This window comes from Staurois parvus, unplaced genomic scaffold (assembly GCF_062004578.1).
Source record: "Staurois parvus isolate SC_StPar_1 unplaced genomic scaffold, SC_StPar_1.0 ptg000120l, whole genome shotgun sequence".
NCBI classification, from domain to species: domain Eukaryota; kingdom Metazoa; phylum Chordata; class Amphibia; order Anura; family Ranidae; genus Staurois; species Staurois parvus.
In genome coordinates, this window is record NW_028317916.1 from 581,306 (window position 1) to 596,464 (window position 15,159).

At 42.9% G+C, this 15,159-nt stretch overlaps 1 protein-coding gene across 2 annotated transcripts in view; it reads right to left on the bottom strand.

The window, feature by feature from the left end:
- TFEC (transcription factor EC) overlaps positions 1-15,159 on the bottom strand; it is a 98,779-nt gene that overhangs the window by 79,812 nt on the left and 3,808 nt on the right. For both annotated transcript variants that reach the window (XM_089672078.1, XM_089672077.1), the window contains exon 2: positions 13,896-13,991. In XM_089672078.1, the coding sequence (XP_089528204.1) occupies positions 13,896-13,991 (96 nt within the window). The remainder of the gene's footprint in view (positions 1-13,895; positions 13,992-15,159) is intronic.

The following is a 15,159-nucleotide window of genomic DNA, read 5'->3' on the forward strand; positions in this document are numbered from 1 at the left end:
AATAGCAACCTAATGTCCTAATGACAATAATAACAGATACATGCAGTAGCATGCCCTGAAGCCCTGGTGGTTGCCCTATTTCCCTGGTGCTGTGATCATTGACACCATAGAAGCATCTCTCCCTGATGCTTGCCACCTGTCTTGTCAGTTAGACAGTACATTTCAGAGCTGAGGAAAGCCACCCCCATAGTTGCCAAGTGTCCCAGATCTGCTGGGACAGTCCCATTTTCTATACAGCTGTCCCACAGCGGCTTTGGCCTGACCTATGTCCTGGAATCCAAGCTGTGGGGATGGCTGCAGTACTGTACATCCCAGGGCAATGTAAAGAATAATTCCACACATGGCTATATTATACAAATTTACAGTTAGGTCCATATATATTTGGACACCAGCACAATTTTAGTTTTTTTTCAGGTATTTGCCAAAACATATTCAAGCTAAAGCTATATAATGGATATTATTATTATTATTATACAGTATTTATAAAGTGCCAATGGTTCGCTCAGCACTGTACATTTCAAAGGGGGACAGAACAGGTGACAGAACAATACCAATACAATGCAAAACATGAGGGGATCGAGGGCCTGCTCTTTTGAGCTTACAATCTAGGAGGGAGGGGATAGTGGTACAGGAGGTGATAGCTGTGGGGGATGGAGTGGTAGGAAGAGTGGAGGAGGTTGGCAAGTTAGCAGGGGGTGAGGTAGGCTTCCCTGAAGAGATGGGTTTTCAGGGTGCGCCTAAAGGAGAGGAGAGTAGGTGATAATCTGATGGGTTGGGGCAGGGAGTTCCAGAGGATGGGTGACACCCTGGAGAAGTCCTGGAGGCGGGCATGGGAGGAGGAGACCAGGGAACTAGAGAGAAGGAGGTCTTGTGAGGAGCGGAGTGTGCGTGCTGTGCGGTACTTGGATATTAGGTCAGTGATGTAGTACGGGGCAGTATGGTGGACAGCTTTGTACGTCAGTGTTAGGATTTTGAATTTGATCCGTTGCGCAATCGGAAGCCAGTGGAGGGATTGGCAGAGGGGGGTGGCGGAGATGGAGTGGTTGGAAAGGTGAATGAGTCTGGCAGCCGTATTCAGGATCGACTGAAGTGGGGATAGCCAGCGGCGAGGCAGGCCAGTGAGGAGGGAGTTGCAATAGTCGAGTCGTGATATGATGAGGGAGTGGATAAGCTGTTTAGTGGTTTCTGGGGTTAGGAATGCACATATTTTGGCGATGTTGCGGAGGTGGAGTCTGCACGAGTTTGTTAAAGATTGGACTTGGGGCTGGAAGGATAGGTTGGAGTTCAGAATGACACCAAGTACTCTGGCCTGCGGGGCGGGTTTGATGGTGGCGTTGTTGGACATGATGGAGAAGTCAATGGGGGTGGTGTCCGGGCTGGGGGGAAGACAAGAAACTCGGTTTTGGAGAGGTTCAGTTTAAGGAAGTGGAGCAACATCCAGTCTGATATGTCGCTCAGTAGGTGTGTGATTCGGGCGGAGACCGAGGGGGTGAGGTGGGGGGTTGAAAGATAGATTTGTGTGTCGTCGGCATAGAGGTGGTAGTTGAAGCCGTGAGAGTGTATGAGTTGGCCAAGGGAGGAGGTGTAGATGGAGAAGAGAAGGGGCCCGAGGACAGAGCCTTGAGGGACCCCAACAGAGAGGGGGAGTGAGGGGGAGGTGGTAACATTATAGGTAACCCTGAAAGAGCGTTGTGACAGGTAGGATGAGAGCCAGGAAAGAGCAGAATCTCTGAGGCCGAGGGAGTGTAGTTTTTTGAGGAAGAGGGGGTGGTCGACTGTGTCGAAGGCCGCAGAGAGGTCAAGGAGTAGGAGCACTGAATAATGGCCATTAGCTTTGGCGGTTAGCAGGTCGTTGGAGAGTTTGAGTAAGTCAGTTTTGGTGGAGTGTAGGGGACGGAAGCCGGACTGTAGGGGATCGAGGAGGTTGTTGTCATTGAGGTGAGAGCTTAGGCGGGTGTAGACTAGGCGCTCGAGGAGTTTAGATGTAAATGGGAACAGGGAGATGGGTCTGAGGTTGTTCGGGTCATTGGGGTCCAGGGAGGGCTTTTTAAGTATGGGGGTGATGTGTGCATGTTTCAGAGGGGAGGGGAAAGTGCCGGAGGAGAGGGAGAGATTAAAGATGTGGGTGAGGGAGCGTAGGATGGAGGGGGACGGAGGTCGTAGGAGTTGTGAGGGGATAGGGTCGAGGGGGCAGGTGGTGAGGCGGGCATCAGAGAGGAACTTGAAGACTTCCATGATGGTAGTAAGGTCAAAGGTGCGGAGTGTTGGGGGGTCTTCAGTATGAGGAATGTAGGGTGGGGTGGAAGTGGGGGTCAGAGCAGTGGTGGGGCCGTGGGAGAGGGGTGATGAGGGGGTAGTTGAGTGAGGGGGAATGAGGTTGGAGGGAGTTTGAGCAGTGACGAAGTCCCTGCGGGTTATGTCGAGGGAGAGGGGGGATGAGGGGGTAGCTGTGTGAGAGTGGACGGGTTGAGAGGGCGTGTGAGTTGCGGCGATGTCCTTGCGAATTGTGTCAATCTTGTTTTTGAAGTGATTGGCAATCTCAAGGGCAGTGAGTGAGGTGCTGGGTGGAGGTGGGGGTGGCGAGAGTAGAGAGTTGAAGGTGGAGAAGAGTCGGCGAGGATTGGAGGAGAGGGCCTTGATGAGGGTCAGGAAGTAGACTTGTTTGGCTGCATGGAGGGAGGAGGTGTAGGTGTGGAAGGCAGATTTGTAGCGGGTGAAGGCTTGTTGGGATTTGGTTTTGCACCATAGTCGCTCCAGGGCACGACTGTGTCATTTGAGGGTTTTGGTGTGATCAGTCTGCCAGGGCTGGAGCGGTCGGGGTCTGACGTTGCGTGTGGTTAAAGGCGCTAGTGAGTCAAGGGCTGTTGACAGCGCGTTGTTGTAGGCCAGTGGTTCTCAACCTTCCTAATGCCGTGACCCTTTAATACAGTTCCTCATGTTGTGGTGACCCCCACCATAAAATTATTTACCCAGTAATTATAATTCTTGAGTGTCGTTTTACCTCCAATACTGCTGCTTCCAACACAGTAGCTGCTTTTAACAGAGTAGCTGCTTTCAACACAGCAGCTGCTTTGTACTCAGTAGCTGATCTTTACACATTGGAAATATGTGTTTTCTGATGGTCTTAGGGGACCCCTGTGAAAGGGTCATTCGACCCCCAAAGGGGTCGCGACCCACAGGTTGAGAACCACTGTTGTAGGCAGTCATAGCCAAGTCGGGGCAGGACAGGGGGAGGATGCTGTCGTGGAGTTGATCAGCTGCAGAGTGGAGGGGGGCAGGGTTAAGGTTGCGGAGGTTACGGCTGGTAGTAGTGTAACATTTGGTGGGGTAGGCGTTGGAGGATGAGGAGATAGAGAAGGTAATCAGGTTGTGGTCAGAGAGAGGGAAGGGGTTGTTAGTGAGGTTGTGGGGAGCACAGCGGTTGGAGAAGACGAGATCAAGGATATTACCGTTGGAGTGGGTGGTGGATTGTATGCACTGTGCAAGTGCAAAGGAGGAGGTTAAGTGGAGGAGATCGGATGTGTCTGGGTTGTCGAGGTTGACAGGGATGTTGAAATCCCCAAGGATGATGGTGGGTAGCTCAGAGGAGAGGAAGAAGGGTAGCCAGGAGGAAAAGTCATCCAGGAAGCGGGATATGGATCCAGGAGGCCGGTATATCACAGCAATCTTCAGGGGGGTTGGGGAGAATAGTCGGACACAGTGGGCCTCGAAGGAGGAGAAGGATAGGGAGGGGGGTTTGGGAGGACTCGGAATGTGCTCTGTGGTGACAGGAGCAGACCAACCCCACCACCTTTATGACCATTAGGCCTCGGTGAATGGGTCCAGGTGAGACCTCCGTAGGAGAGTGCAGCAGGGGAGGTGGAGTCAGTGGGCTGGATCCAGGTTTCTGTAATCGCCAGGAGGTTGAGGGAGTGGGAAACAAAGAGGTTGTGGATGGCGGTAAGCTTGTTGCACACCGATCGGGCGTTCAGGAGTGCACATGAAAACGGGGGGGAGATTTTAGGGAGCAGGGGGACAGATACTAAGTTTCGGGGGTTGCGGCAGGACGTGGAGGCGGGAGGGTGTTGTGCGGGTGAGGGAGGTGGCGGAGGGGCAGGATTCGGGGAGATGTCCCTCGCAGTTAGGAGGAAGAGAAGGGTGGGAAAGGTGGCATGGGAGCGGGATGTGCAGGAGGGTGAGCAACTACTAGTGGAGGTGTTCGGGTCAGTGGGAGAGTGGAGTAATAGGAGGAGGTGGTGGGTGCCGTAGAGGGGCGAAGGAAGCAGTGAGGACACAATATACAAATGTTTGGGAGGAGCAGATGGATATAGTGAATGGATTTTGGGATCGGAGGAGATGAAAATGAGAAGGAGGAGTGGAAGAGGCATTTTGGGGAGGTGATGAGAGCAGTAGTAGGGAGATTATAGCAATGAGGGGGAGATGTACAAGTTTTGGGGTGGAGCAGAGGGGTAAAGAAATGAGATTTGGGTACAGATGATAGTAATATGATAAGGGGAAGAGGGGGTGTATTATATAAAGGTACACGGAGTGGGGCATGTAAGAGAGGTTTCCCAGGGTGTATGCTTGCAGTCTGTCCAGCATGCAGTAGAGTTTCTTGCTGTTGTTGTGTATTCCTGCTGCTTAAGTTCTCCTGCTTTAGTTCAACTGCTGTGTTTAACTGCTTCGCACTCCTTCAAAGCAGCACTCGATCAGAAGCAGCACCCCCATCAGAGACTGTGCCCCCCATCAGTGATCTCCCCCCATGAGCTGATCTAAATTTATAGGGAGGTGCTCAAATGAGCATTCAACTCCACCCCAATTAGAAGCTGATAAGGATCACATGAATAGCGGGGGATGTTTCTCAGGGAACAGGCTACAGTCGTAAACTGGGTGCAGCTAGAGGTGAGGACTGGTCAACATATACACAAATATAAATACACAATTTGTTCTGAATTTATCAGGAGTCAATGCGTTTTTCTAGTTAAGAGCGGAGATAGGAGATAGATGCATTTACCCAGAGGAAAGCAGCAGGAGTCAATGCGTTTTTCTAGTTAAGAGCGGAGATAGGAGATAGATGCATTTACCTGTGAAAGTAGAGAAGGCATAATTAGACTGCTGTGTTTAACTGCTTCGCACTCCTTCAACGCAGCACTCGATCAGAAGCAGCACCCCCATCAGAGACTGTGCCCCCCATCAGATATGGGTTGAAAGTGCACACTCTCAGGTTTAATTTGAGGGCATGTACATCCAAATTGGAGGAAGGGATTAGGAATTACAGCTCTTAAGAGTAGGCATCCCCCCTTTTTCAAGGGACCAAAAGTAATTGGACAACTGAATCAAAAGCTGTTTTATGACCAGGTGTGGGCTACTCCTTCATTATTTCTTCATCAATTAATCAGGTAAAAGGCCTGGAGTTGATTCAAACTGTGGTATTTGCATTTGGAATCTATTGCTGTGAACCTACATCATGCATTCAAAGGAGCTGTCCATGCAAGTGAAACAGGCCTTTGTAAAGCTTCAAAAATGAATCAAATCCATCAGAAAGTTAGCAGCAACATTAGGAGTGACCAAATCAATGGTTTGGTACATTCTGAAGAAAGAAGAACATACTGGTAAGCTTAACAACATAAAAAGGCATGGACATCCATGGAAGACAACAGTGGTGGATGATCGCAGGATCCTCTCTATGGTAAGGAAAAACCCATTCACAACATCCAGACAAGTGAAGGACACTCTCCAGGAGGTGGGTGTATCATTGTAAAAGTCTACAATCAAGAAAAGACTTCACGAGAGCAAATACAGAGGGTTCACCACAAGGTGCAAACCATTCATAAACCTGAAGAATAGAAAAGCCAGATTAGACTTTGCCAAAAAACATCTAAAAAAGCCAGACCAGTTCTGGAAAAGCATTTTTTGGATGGATGAAACTAAGGTTAATCTGTACCAGAATAATGGGAAGAAAAAAGTGTGGAGAAGGCTTGGAACAGCTCATGATCCAAAGCACACAACGTCATCTGTAAAACATGGTGGAGGCAGTGTGATGGCATGGGCATGCATGGCTTCCAGCAGCACTGGGTCATTGGTGTTTAATTATGGTGTGACAGAAGACAGAAGCAGCCCAGATTCAGCCAAATGCAGCAAATTTGATTGGACGGCACTTCACAGTACAGATGGACAATGACCCAAAACACACTGCAAAAACAACCCAGGAGTTTTTGAAGGAGAAGAAGTGGAATATTCTGCAATGGCCAAGTCAATCACCTGATCTCAACCCAATTGAGCATGCATTTCAGTTGCTGAAGGCAAAACTAAAGGCATAAAGACCCACAAACAAACAACAACTGAAGATAGCTGCAGTTAGAGCCTGACAAAGCCTCAAAAAGGAGGAAATACAGTCTTTGGTAATGCCCATGGGTTCCAGACTTCAGGCAGTCATTGCCAGTAAAGGATTCTCAACAAAATATTAAAAATGAACATTTTATTTATGATTATATTCATTTGTCCAATTACATTTGAGCCCCTGAAAATGGAGGGACTGTTTATAAAAATGGTTGCAGTTCCTAAAGTTTATACTTGATATTGATGTTCAACCGCTTGAATTAAAGCTGAAAGTCTGCACTTCAGATTCATGTGGATTGTTTCATTTTAATTTATTCTGGTGTCATACAGAGTCAAAAGTATGAAAATTATGCCTGTGTCCAAATATATATAGACCTAATTGTGTATTGTTCCAGCTCCAACCATAGTAACTATGTATTTACTATAACTGACTGATGCGCTTGAGGCTGGAGAATTTGTTCTCAGTCCCCTTCTCTGTCTCAAAAGAGAGACATTAGAGGTCCGTATAGACACCTGACATTTCTCCAAAGCCCCAAAGCGGGGCTCCAAAAAAATTGCAAAAAATAATAAAAAATAATATTGTAAAAAAAAACAGTAAAATAATGTAAAAATACTAATAAAAATAAAAAAATCACTGACACCGTTCTAAGCTCTACGGGGGGGATGTTGGGGCAGAGACGGGGAGGGGGGGTGCCAAACTGAGTCTTTGCCCCAGGTGCAATAACATCTAGCCTCTCAACTGATTTACAAATTAGTACAAATAAAGCTTTATCTTGGCAATGTTATCTTGAAAATTTTTGTTTTCTACAAAAGGAAAAAAAGTGTTTTCTTTCCTAGTTTGGGCAGTGTTAGTTTTAAAACAAAAATGTAGGAGATAAAATATTAAGTAAATTACAAAATTACAATGACTATTCATGGTGGCTGTGCAAATGCTTGAGATATTCTCATACTATTTTTTTTAATCTATAGACATCCAAATGTTCCAGTCAACAAAAAAGTGCACATTTTGTACCATAATTTCTCGTGTATGATAGGATATCGTTTGTGTGCTGATTTTGATCACACCTGACCTGACAGTTTAAATAAGTTAGGTCTGTGAAAACATATCAGAAAGCATCTAAAATGCATGTAAAACACTTTTCCAAAATTCAAAATACACATGCAATAAACATGTAGCATTCACATAAACTCTCATGTGCACATAGTCTGAGGAAAGGCTGACCACATTGCAATACATTTTAATAGTGACGAGCAGACTAAATAATTTTCATTTCACTGGATGTTCACCAAAATGTGAAAAAATCCACAAACCACAAATCTATAAGTATGTGGGAGTCACATCTTGTATTTTTTTCTGGCCTTTTTAAGGTCAATTTTTAAACTTGGTAAAAAATGTTCTGGGCACTGCCAAGGGGGTTGTGTACCAAAAATTTGTATTGTTTAAATAATGTTTCATAGGTTTTTGTCTTTTTATAAGTATTAAAAAGCAACCGTAACCATACACAATTCCTTTAACCACTTGCACAGCCATCCAGAGCAGTGTGTCAGAGCAGACATGGAGAAGGACTGTTAGTAAACAAAGCAGCCCTCCTCCCCGTCAGAGATCCTCAATAATCATCGGCATTGGCGGGAATCTCCAGCCGGGACCCAGTGACTGAAAGCAGCGGCCGCGAGGCGGCGCAGGTAGGGCATGCGCAAGGCACATGGCTCATGCGCACTCCCTACCTGGAAATGCTAAATCACGTATATATACATGATTTTGCACACCCCTGCAACCCTGTAGCAGTATATCTGCTATAGGGCAGCGGGGAAGCAGTTAAATATCATGCTTTGTGGGTAACTTAAATCTGCACATTAAGTGGTGCGCTTGTAGGATGTACTCTAGCAAAGTGAAAAAAATTAAATGACATTTCAGATGTCTGCTCCTCTTCATGCACAGAGTGTCTGGGGATACTTAGGTGATGTCGTTGACCACATATGGCCATGACTTTCATTTGTGGTGAGAGTGTCACAGGAGATGATCTTTGTGGTGCAGATCATTGCATGTTTGTCTTCAGGTCGTCGGGTGTCACTCAAGATTGATTGAAAATGGATCTACATTACTGAATTACATGAATGGCATTGGATTTACATCATGGGACAAGTTTTGTTTTTTCTTTTTAATACAATATTTTTCTACAGTGTCTGTGTTTTTCTTTATTTTGTAATTCTTTAATGAGGTATTTCTGGCTCCCTTATTTAAAGTAGCCGTCATATTCTAATAAGTCCCCCCCGTAGAACCCCAGATCTACTAGGTCAGGGGAATGTTGGAACAACGTGTCTTGCCATGTGGCCCCCCATGACAAGGTACCCTCCGAATGTTGAGAGCATATGGCCTGGTATAGTTCAGGAGGTTCAGCACACTCACTGCCCCTTCCTTTCCTAGCTATCAAATCTGTGTACCTGGATAATAGCGAGACCATAATAGATTTTGAGGTGATCTCACAACATTTGTTTTATATTGGACCCCCCCTTAAAAATCCAGACCCATGTCTAGAACTGGTTCTGGGTCTGGTATGCATTTTTAAGGGGAACCAAACATATTCATACCAGACCCTATTTCAGGCATGTAGCCTAGTTGACTAGGATAGCATATGTGTACCCCATATCCCCCTCCTGAACCTTACCAGGCCACATGCCCTCAAGATTCAGATGTTGCCCTGCCAGGACAAGACATCCTGTTCTCAAGCTAATGGGGACAATGGCCTCATTACCGCATCCTCATGGTTGTGAGAGATTGTGGGATGAATCTTGAAACCTCTTTTACAATAAATGTGCCCCCCTTATAGCCAGCCCCCCCCCCCCCCAACATGCATGAGCTACATAGTACTCCTGGCTGGGTATTTGACTGCTGGCTGATATTTGGTCAATGACATCTCCAGAAATGCTCAACCAGAAGTAGTTGGCGATCTCTTCACTGAAGCCGTCACTGGGACCCAATCAATGAGAGCACACCAGAGTACCCTCAGAATAGTTAAGTATACAGATATTTCCTTTCACAGGGTAGAGAGAATAGGCTTAGAATGGTGGTGGGAGTAGATTTAAGTCTAGTTAGTGTTTTACTGAACTTTCACTTTAAACTAGTAAGCCCCATGTCAAGGCATCCTAATGTACATTAGGAATACATCTAAAAATAGTTACATAAGTATGGAGCCAGCCTAAGTGTTATAGGGATAGGTTAAGCATTAATAACTTACTTTAAGGTTATTACTGTTAATTCATCTTAGGATAGCTAATGTATTCTTAACAATTTCTGGAGCTCTGAGCCAAAAACTACCACCTATGGACTCCTAACAGAACAGAAAAAAACTACTTGGATGCCATGACTAAGGTCTTAACCATGCAACAGATGCCCTGCTCTGATTTACAATCAGTGAATATGATATGCACAAGCAATAATGTGAAAAAGAAACCATACTCCTTTTATCAGGCAAGCAAAGACATCACGTTAGGTGCATCAACTATTTTTCCTTTAATGCAGTTTTATTAATATTTTTTCCTAATTTTCCTGAACAATTTAATTGCAATGTTTCAATACAATTAGTTAAATATTATTCTACTTGTAGAATACATTGTTATATTTATAAAAAGTTTTTTGCATTCCTTCATAGTTCTCAAAATCTAATACAATTATGATCCTACAAACAGTATGTGAAAACTGACGCCTCTATTTTGCAACTTTAGGGATAACTGCTTCCTCCCTTATCCTATATGTACACCCTATTGCTGACCTCACACCAGTAAAATTTAATATAATTTAAAATCTATCTAATAAGTATATTTTTAAGGATAATAAAACAGGTTACTAAGTTGGGAACATCTGTCATTCTATGAATACCCATCACTGACCTCAGACCAGCTGGCAGCCTCCACCAATTAATGTAGTTTTATGCTTGCTCTGGTGACCAATGTTCTATGATATACTGTGCACAAGAGATGCTTCTCCATGTATCCATATGCAAGCTTGCAAGTGGACTGCTTCTCAATTAGGATTTATGGAAAAAACCTAATTTGCAAACTACACTTTCATCAATGAAGTGTACATTTCATAAGATACTAAGAATGGGGCTAAATTCCAGGATAATGTAATCCAGGAATTTCTTTATCAGTGGCCACCTAAAGAAAGAAGATGAGGAGCTAGAAAAATCAATAATGAAGATGGCGACAGTAGGGATGGAGTAATATGGGAGATAATGGAGCTGTCAGCACTGGAGCAAACCCAGAGGTAATTCTGCCATAATGTGTGAATAAGCTATACAGCTTTCAAACACACAAAGAAAGAAGTAGGTTAACCCTTGAGCCACACAGAGGATCAGGTAAAATCATGGCTAGGTCAAGTAAAATTCTATGCAGGATTCCCTGAAACTACATTAAATACTTCAAGTAATAAACAAAAACTCAACTTAAAAGGGTGTAATTACCACCCTTAGATCCAGAAAAAAATGATGGCCCTAACATTATACTAACTCATCTACCAAAACCTTTTTCAGAACTATACATACTGTATATAGTATATAGGAAAAACACAATTAAAAGTAAAGAACTGCAAACAGAAAAAGAGAGAGTAAGATCAAAGATCCAACTGCTGAAAACTAATATAATATATATAATTGCTACACAAGTAACTTAGTATGTTAATGTAATTTAACATACTACATCTCAATGTGCATATTCTGATTTACTTAAATTGCTAATTGTTCTATAATATCAGGCTATATTTGCACTATATTCACTAGGGCAGCACAGTGGCTGAATGGTTAGCACTTCCGCCTGGCAGTACTAGGGCCATTGGTTCGAATCCCAGCCACGGCACCTCCTGCCTGGAGTTTGCATGTTCTCCCTTTGCCTGCGTGGGTTTCCTCCCACACTCTAAAGACACGCTGGTAGGTGAATTGGCTTCTGTCTAAATTGTCCCTAGTATGTGTATGAATGAATGTAAGTTTGGGACCTTAGATTGTATGCCCCTTGAGGGTTAGGGACTGATGTGAATGTACAATACATATATAAAAGCGCTGTGTAAATTGACAGTGCTATATAAGTACCTGAAATAAATAATTGCTTATTACAACTCAGTGATTGTTTGTGGGTTATAATGAAGGTAGACTCTTTCACTTAAACAAAAAAGGGATGAAGCGCTCAGCCTTGAGGGTACTAAATAAATCAACCTAATAAAAATACATGATAAGAGAATATAACAAATAAAAATAAAGTGACTATTGCATCAATTCAATATAAATGTGTAAACAAACAGAAAAAAACAACCAGTCTGCCACCAAGAGGCTAGAATAGGTACAGAATAGTGCACACACTCAGTGTGTATAAAGTGACCAGTGCTCACAAATCACATATATATATATAAAGTACAACTTAAATAAAAATGTGCTCACAGTGAACAAACACTACATAAAAGTAGAAGTGTAAAAATCAATCATTATAAACATGCTATATAATAAAGTGCAAAATGCATGCTAACACTCTCTTGTGAAATAAATAAATGTAAAAAAATGTGTGTTTCTTCTTTCTCCACTTCAAATCTGTGCTCTAATCAAAAACATGTCACTCCAGTGGCTAGAGTGCCTCCTCGCCTCCTTCACTCGACCCCTAGGGGCCACAAATCATATAGTGATGTTCCACACCGATTGGTGTGGAACATATAGATCTTTTATCCCAATGGCTCCACAGTAGCTCCTCAATTAATACGATATCCACTCCACCATTTAATGGAGAGACTCAGCAATAAGATGTCAGGGCCTGACAGCAGACTGGACACCAAAGACTCTTTCACTTGCTCAGAAAGGAGAAATATACTATTCCTTCCTATAAGTGATCAGACACTTACTGCACGTCACGGTTTAGCAGGCAAAACACACACACACTGAAATGCTCAACAATGCATATGTAAGTTCTGGTGATGCAAAAAAAATGGTATTAGTTTTTGAGCTTTAAGATGTGCTGCCCTTACTGTGGCATCGGGCAGGGGGACCTTCTCCCTGCACCTGCTGTCACAATTTAAAAACAGCATAGCCATGTTGGGCTCCACTCACACAGCCATGTAGTTCATTCACAGAGTTCTGTGAATGAATGGACTGCAAGTACCACCTGGCACCATGGCAGACACCTTGTTGTTCTCAATGAACTGCATCAGCACTGGTGAGTGCTCCGGTAGTTCATTGATTCTTCCTGCAGTTCAGTGACTGTCTGCTTATATGGGAGGTACAGGCAGATAGCTGACTGAGAGTCTACAGGATCCTGGCATTGCACTGTATTTGCTGATCACGAGTTCAATGCTTTACAGGCTGCAGTGGCCTACCAGCAAAAAGATGTGTATTTATAATTTTTTTTATAAAAAGGTGAACTTATCCTTTAACTGTGCTTTTGCATGTGACAGGAAGACATAAATATAAAAGAAAGAGATTTCACATCACTTCCTGTGCTGGCAAGAAGTGAGCAGAGATCTTCCCAGCAATGATCCATGCAATAATTTTAGGGACATTGCTGAAATTATACAGTTAAAGTGTTTCGATCGGCAGGTTTGTCTGTCAGTCTTTGCTCATTTAATTATGAATTCTTTAGGACTTTTTTTTTTCTGAACCTGGTTAATTCAGGTCTCTGCAATTGTACATAGAAAACAGTTGTTCACACAATAAGAGTGGAGAGGTAGGCAGTAGAGAGGTGCAGGAAATGCATCACGTCTGCATTTTTCCAGATCACTTAGACTCCATACATCTTTGCATTACAGCTTTTTTAAGTAAAACAAAAAAAAAAAGAAAAAGAGGTAAATAGTGACTATCTCTACTTCCAGTACAAAGGCATGCATTGGGGCTGGTGTGAATGAGCCCTTACTGTCTAAATGCATATACCTATTAGAACACAAGGGCTTATTTAACAGCACACATATAAGTAACCAATAGAAACCAATAAAAGGTCCATTTTCAGTAACTTTTTGAAAAAAAGTCCCCCATCATGTGTTAAAAAAAGCAGATCTAGCTACAATACTCCCCTTTTACCCAGTGCTGTCCTTCACAGTAATACCTTTCTGCACTAGATGGCTTTAGTTTTCTGAATTAAATAACACCCAGAATTATTCAGGTGCGAGTTCAGGGTGCCATGGACGCACCCCATGTGTGAGATTCACCACAGTACCCTGCACTCACAGTACAATAGCACAATGCTCATATCATTATGTTCTCTACAATATTGAGGAGTGCTCAACCCACAGAATTGACAAAGAGGAGCCTGTGGCTTTATGTGACCAAAGTAAAGACATTTGGAAAAGTATATAAAAAAAAAAAATTCTAACTGGGGGCCCTCCAGGGGGTAGCTTGGAGGACTGGGGGGAAGAGCTCCGTGCTGGCTTTAACCTGCTTGGCTGCCATGGAATACTGCGTAAACGAGCTATGTGCACTACATGTTAAAATAAAGCTGCAAAGCTGTTTTCAAAACAAAAATGTAATGTGATTTACAGGAGAAGATGTGATATATCTAGGAAATACTAGAATTTATGCAATCGTAAGGGAGGTTAAGATTTAATATCTTACATTATTTGGCAATAGCATTGTAGAATCTGTGCAGGCCACGCCATCATCATTGAAACTTGATTCCAGACTAATTATGTCATCAATAACTTCTTCCATCTGTTGAAAAGTAAATATAGTGTATTTAGTGTGATTGTTTAGACTACAATATATTCATAGCCGGCATTATATGAAAAACTCCATTGTCAATCAGGAACTAAATAAAGAATATGATAAAGTAGTACTTGCTACCAATCTCCTGTGGTGGAAGCTTGTTGCAATGAAAGAGAAGTGCCATTCACTTCTGCTTTCCACATTGACTAAACAAGGACAGAGCATGATATAACCCCCATTAGCCTGCATTAACACTGGAGCACAATGTATTAATGGTGATTTTGAGGACTTTATTTCAGGTATTTTACAAGCATTTTACATGTGCTTTTGCACATGTATCAAGCTTCAAGTGTTTGTTTCCTGGGCTGTTCAAGGAGAAGAGAGCATTTCTAGAGGAGGAGATGAGTTCTACAGATGAAAAAATGTACATATTTACATTTACAGGTAAACTAGTTGAAGTCTGTGGGACCAAAACTGCCAGAATACACTAAAAAAACTGAGCTACTTTATGGAGACTACGGCATAGAATGTAGTTTGACTGAGTGTACAAGTCTGAACAGGGACAATGAGAAAGAATGGGACTGTACATGATAAGTGTAGTCAGGCATGGGGTAAAAGAACTGAAAAATTGTGAATTGTAAAAGTAATATTATGATTTATTTTCTATTAGAAAATGTTAATTATATAATCAATAGAATTATGACTACTCTAACATCAGTGTACAGTATGGTAAAATATTTTTTGCCAAAGAATCAATCACACATGGTATGGATGTGTACATAGAAACACAAAAATATATAACAAAAAACGAATAAAGTGTACGTAAAGCCAACTTTTTTCTTTTTAGTTTTGGATAATGCATGGAAATTAAAACCACTTTTAGGTTATAGTTTGCTGTCCCCTTTCCCCAGTGTCCGACTGGGGAGATCTTATTTCACTCTCAGTTCTAGAGATGCAACAGGAAAACAGAAGAAGTAACAGAAATATCTACAGTATAAGGTGAACAGAATGGCTATTTTAAAGAGTTTTCATAGGAACGTGTGTCACAATTTTAGGCTTTTTCCTCATTTCGTGCTCCTATGACAACTCAAAATTTTTGGATTTCCCATTAAATTCAGTTTCAGTGACCAAGGCCACTAGGATAAACAAAGGTCCATCAGGGACCTAACAAGAG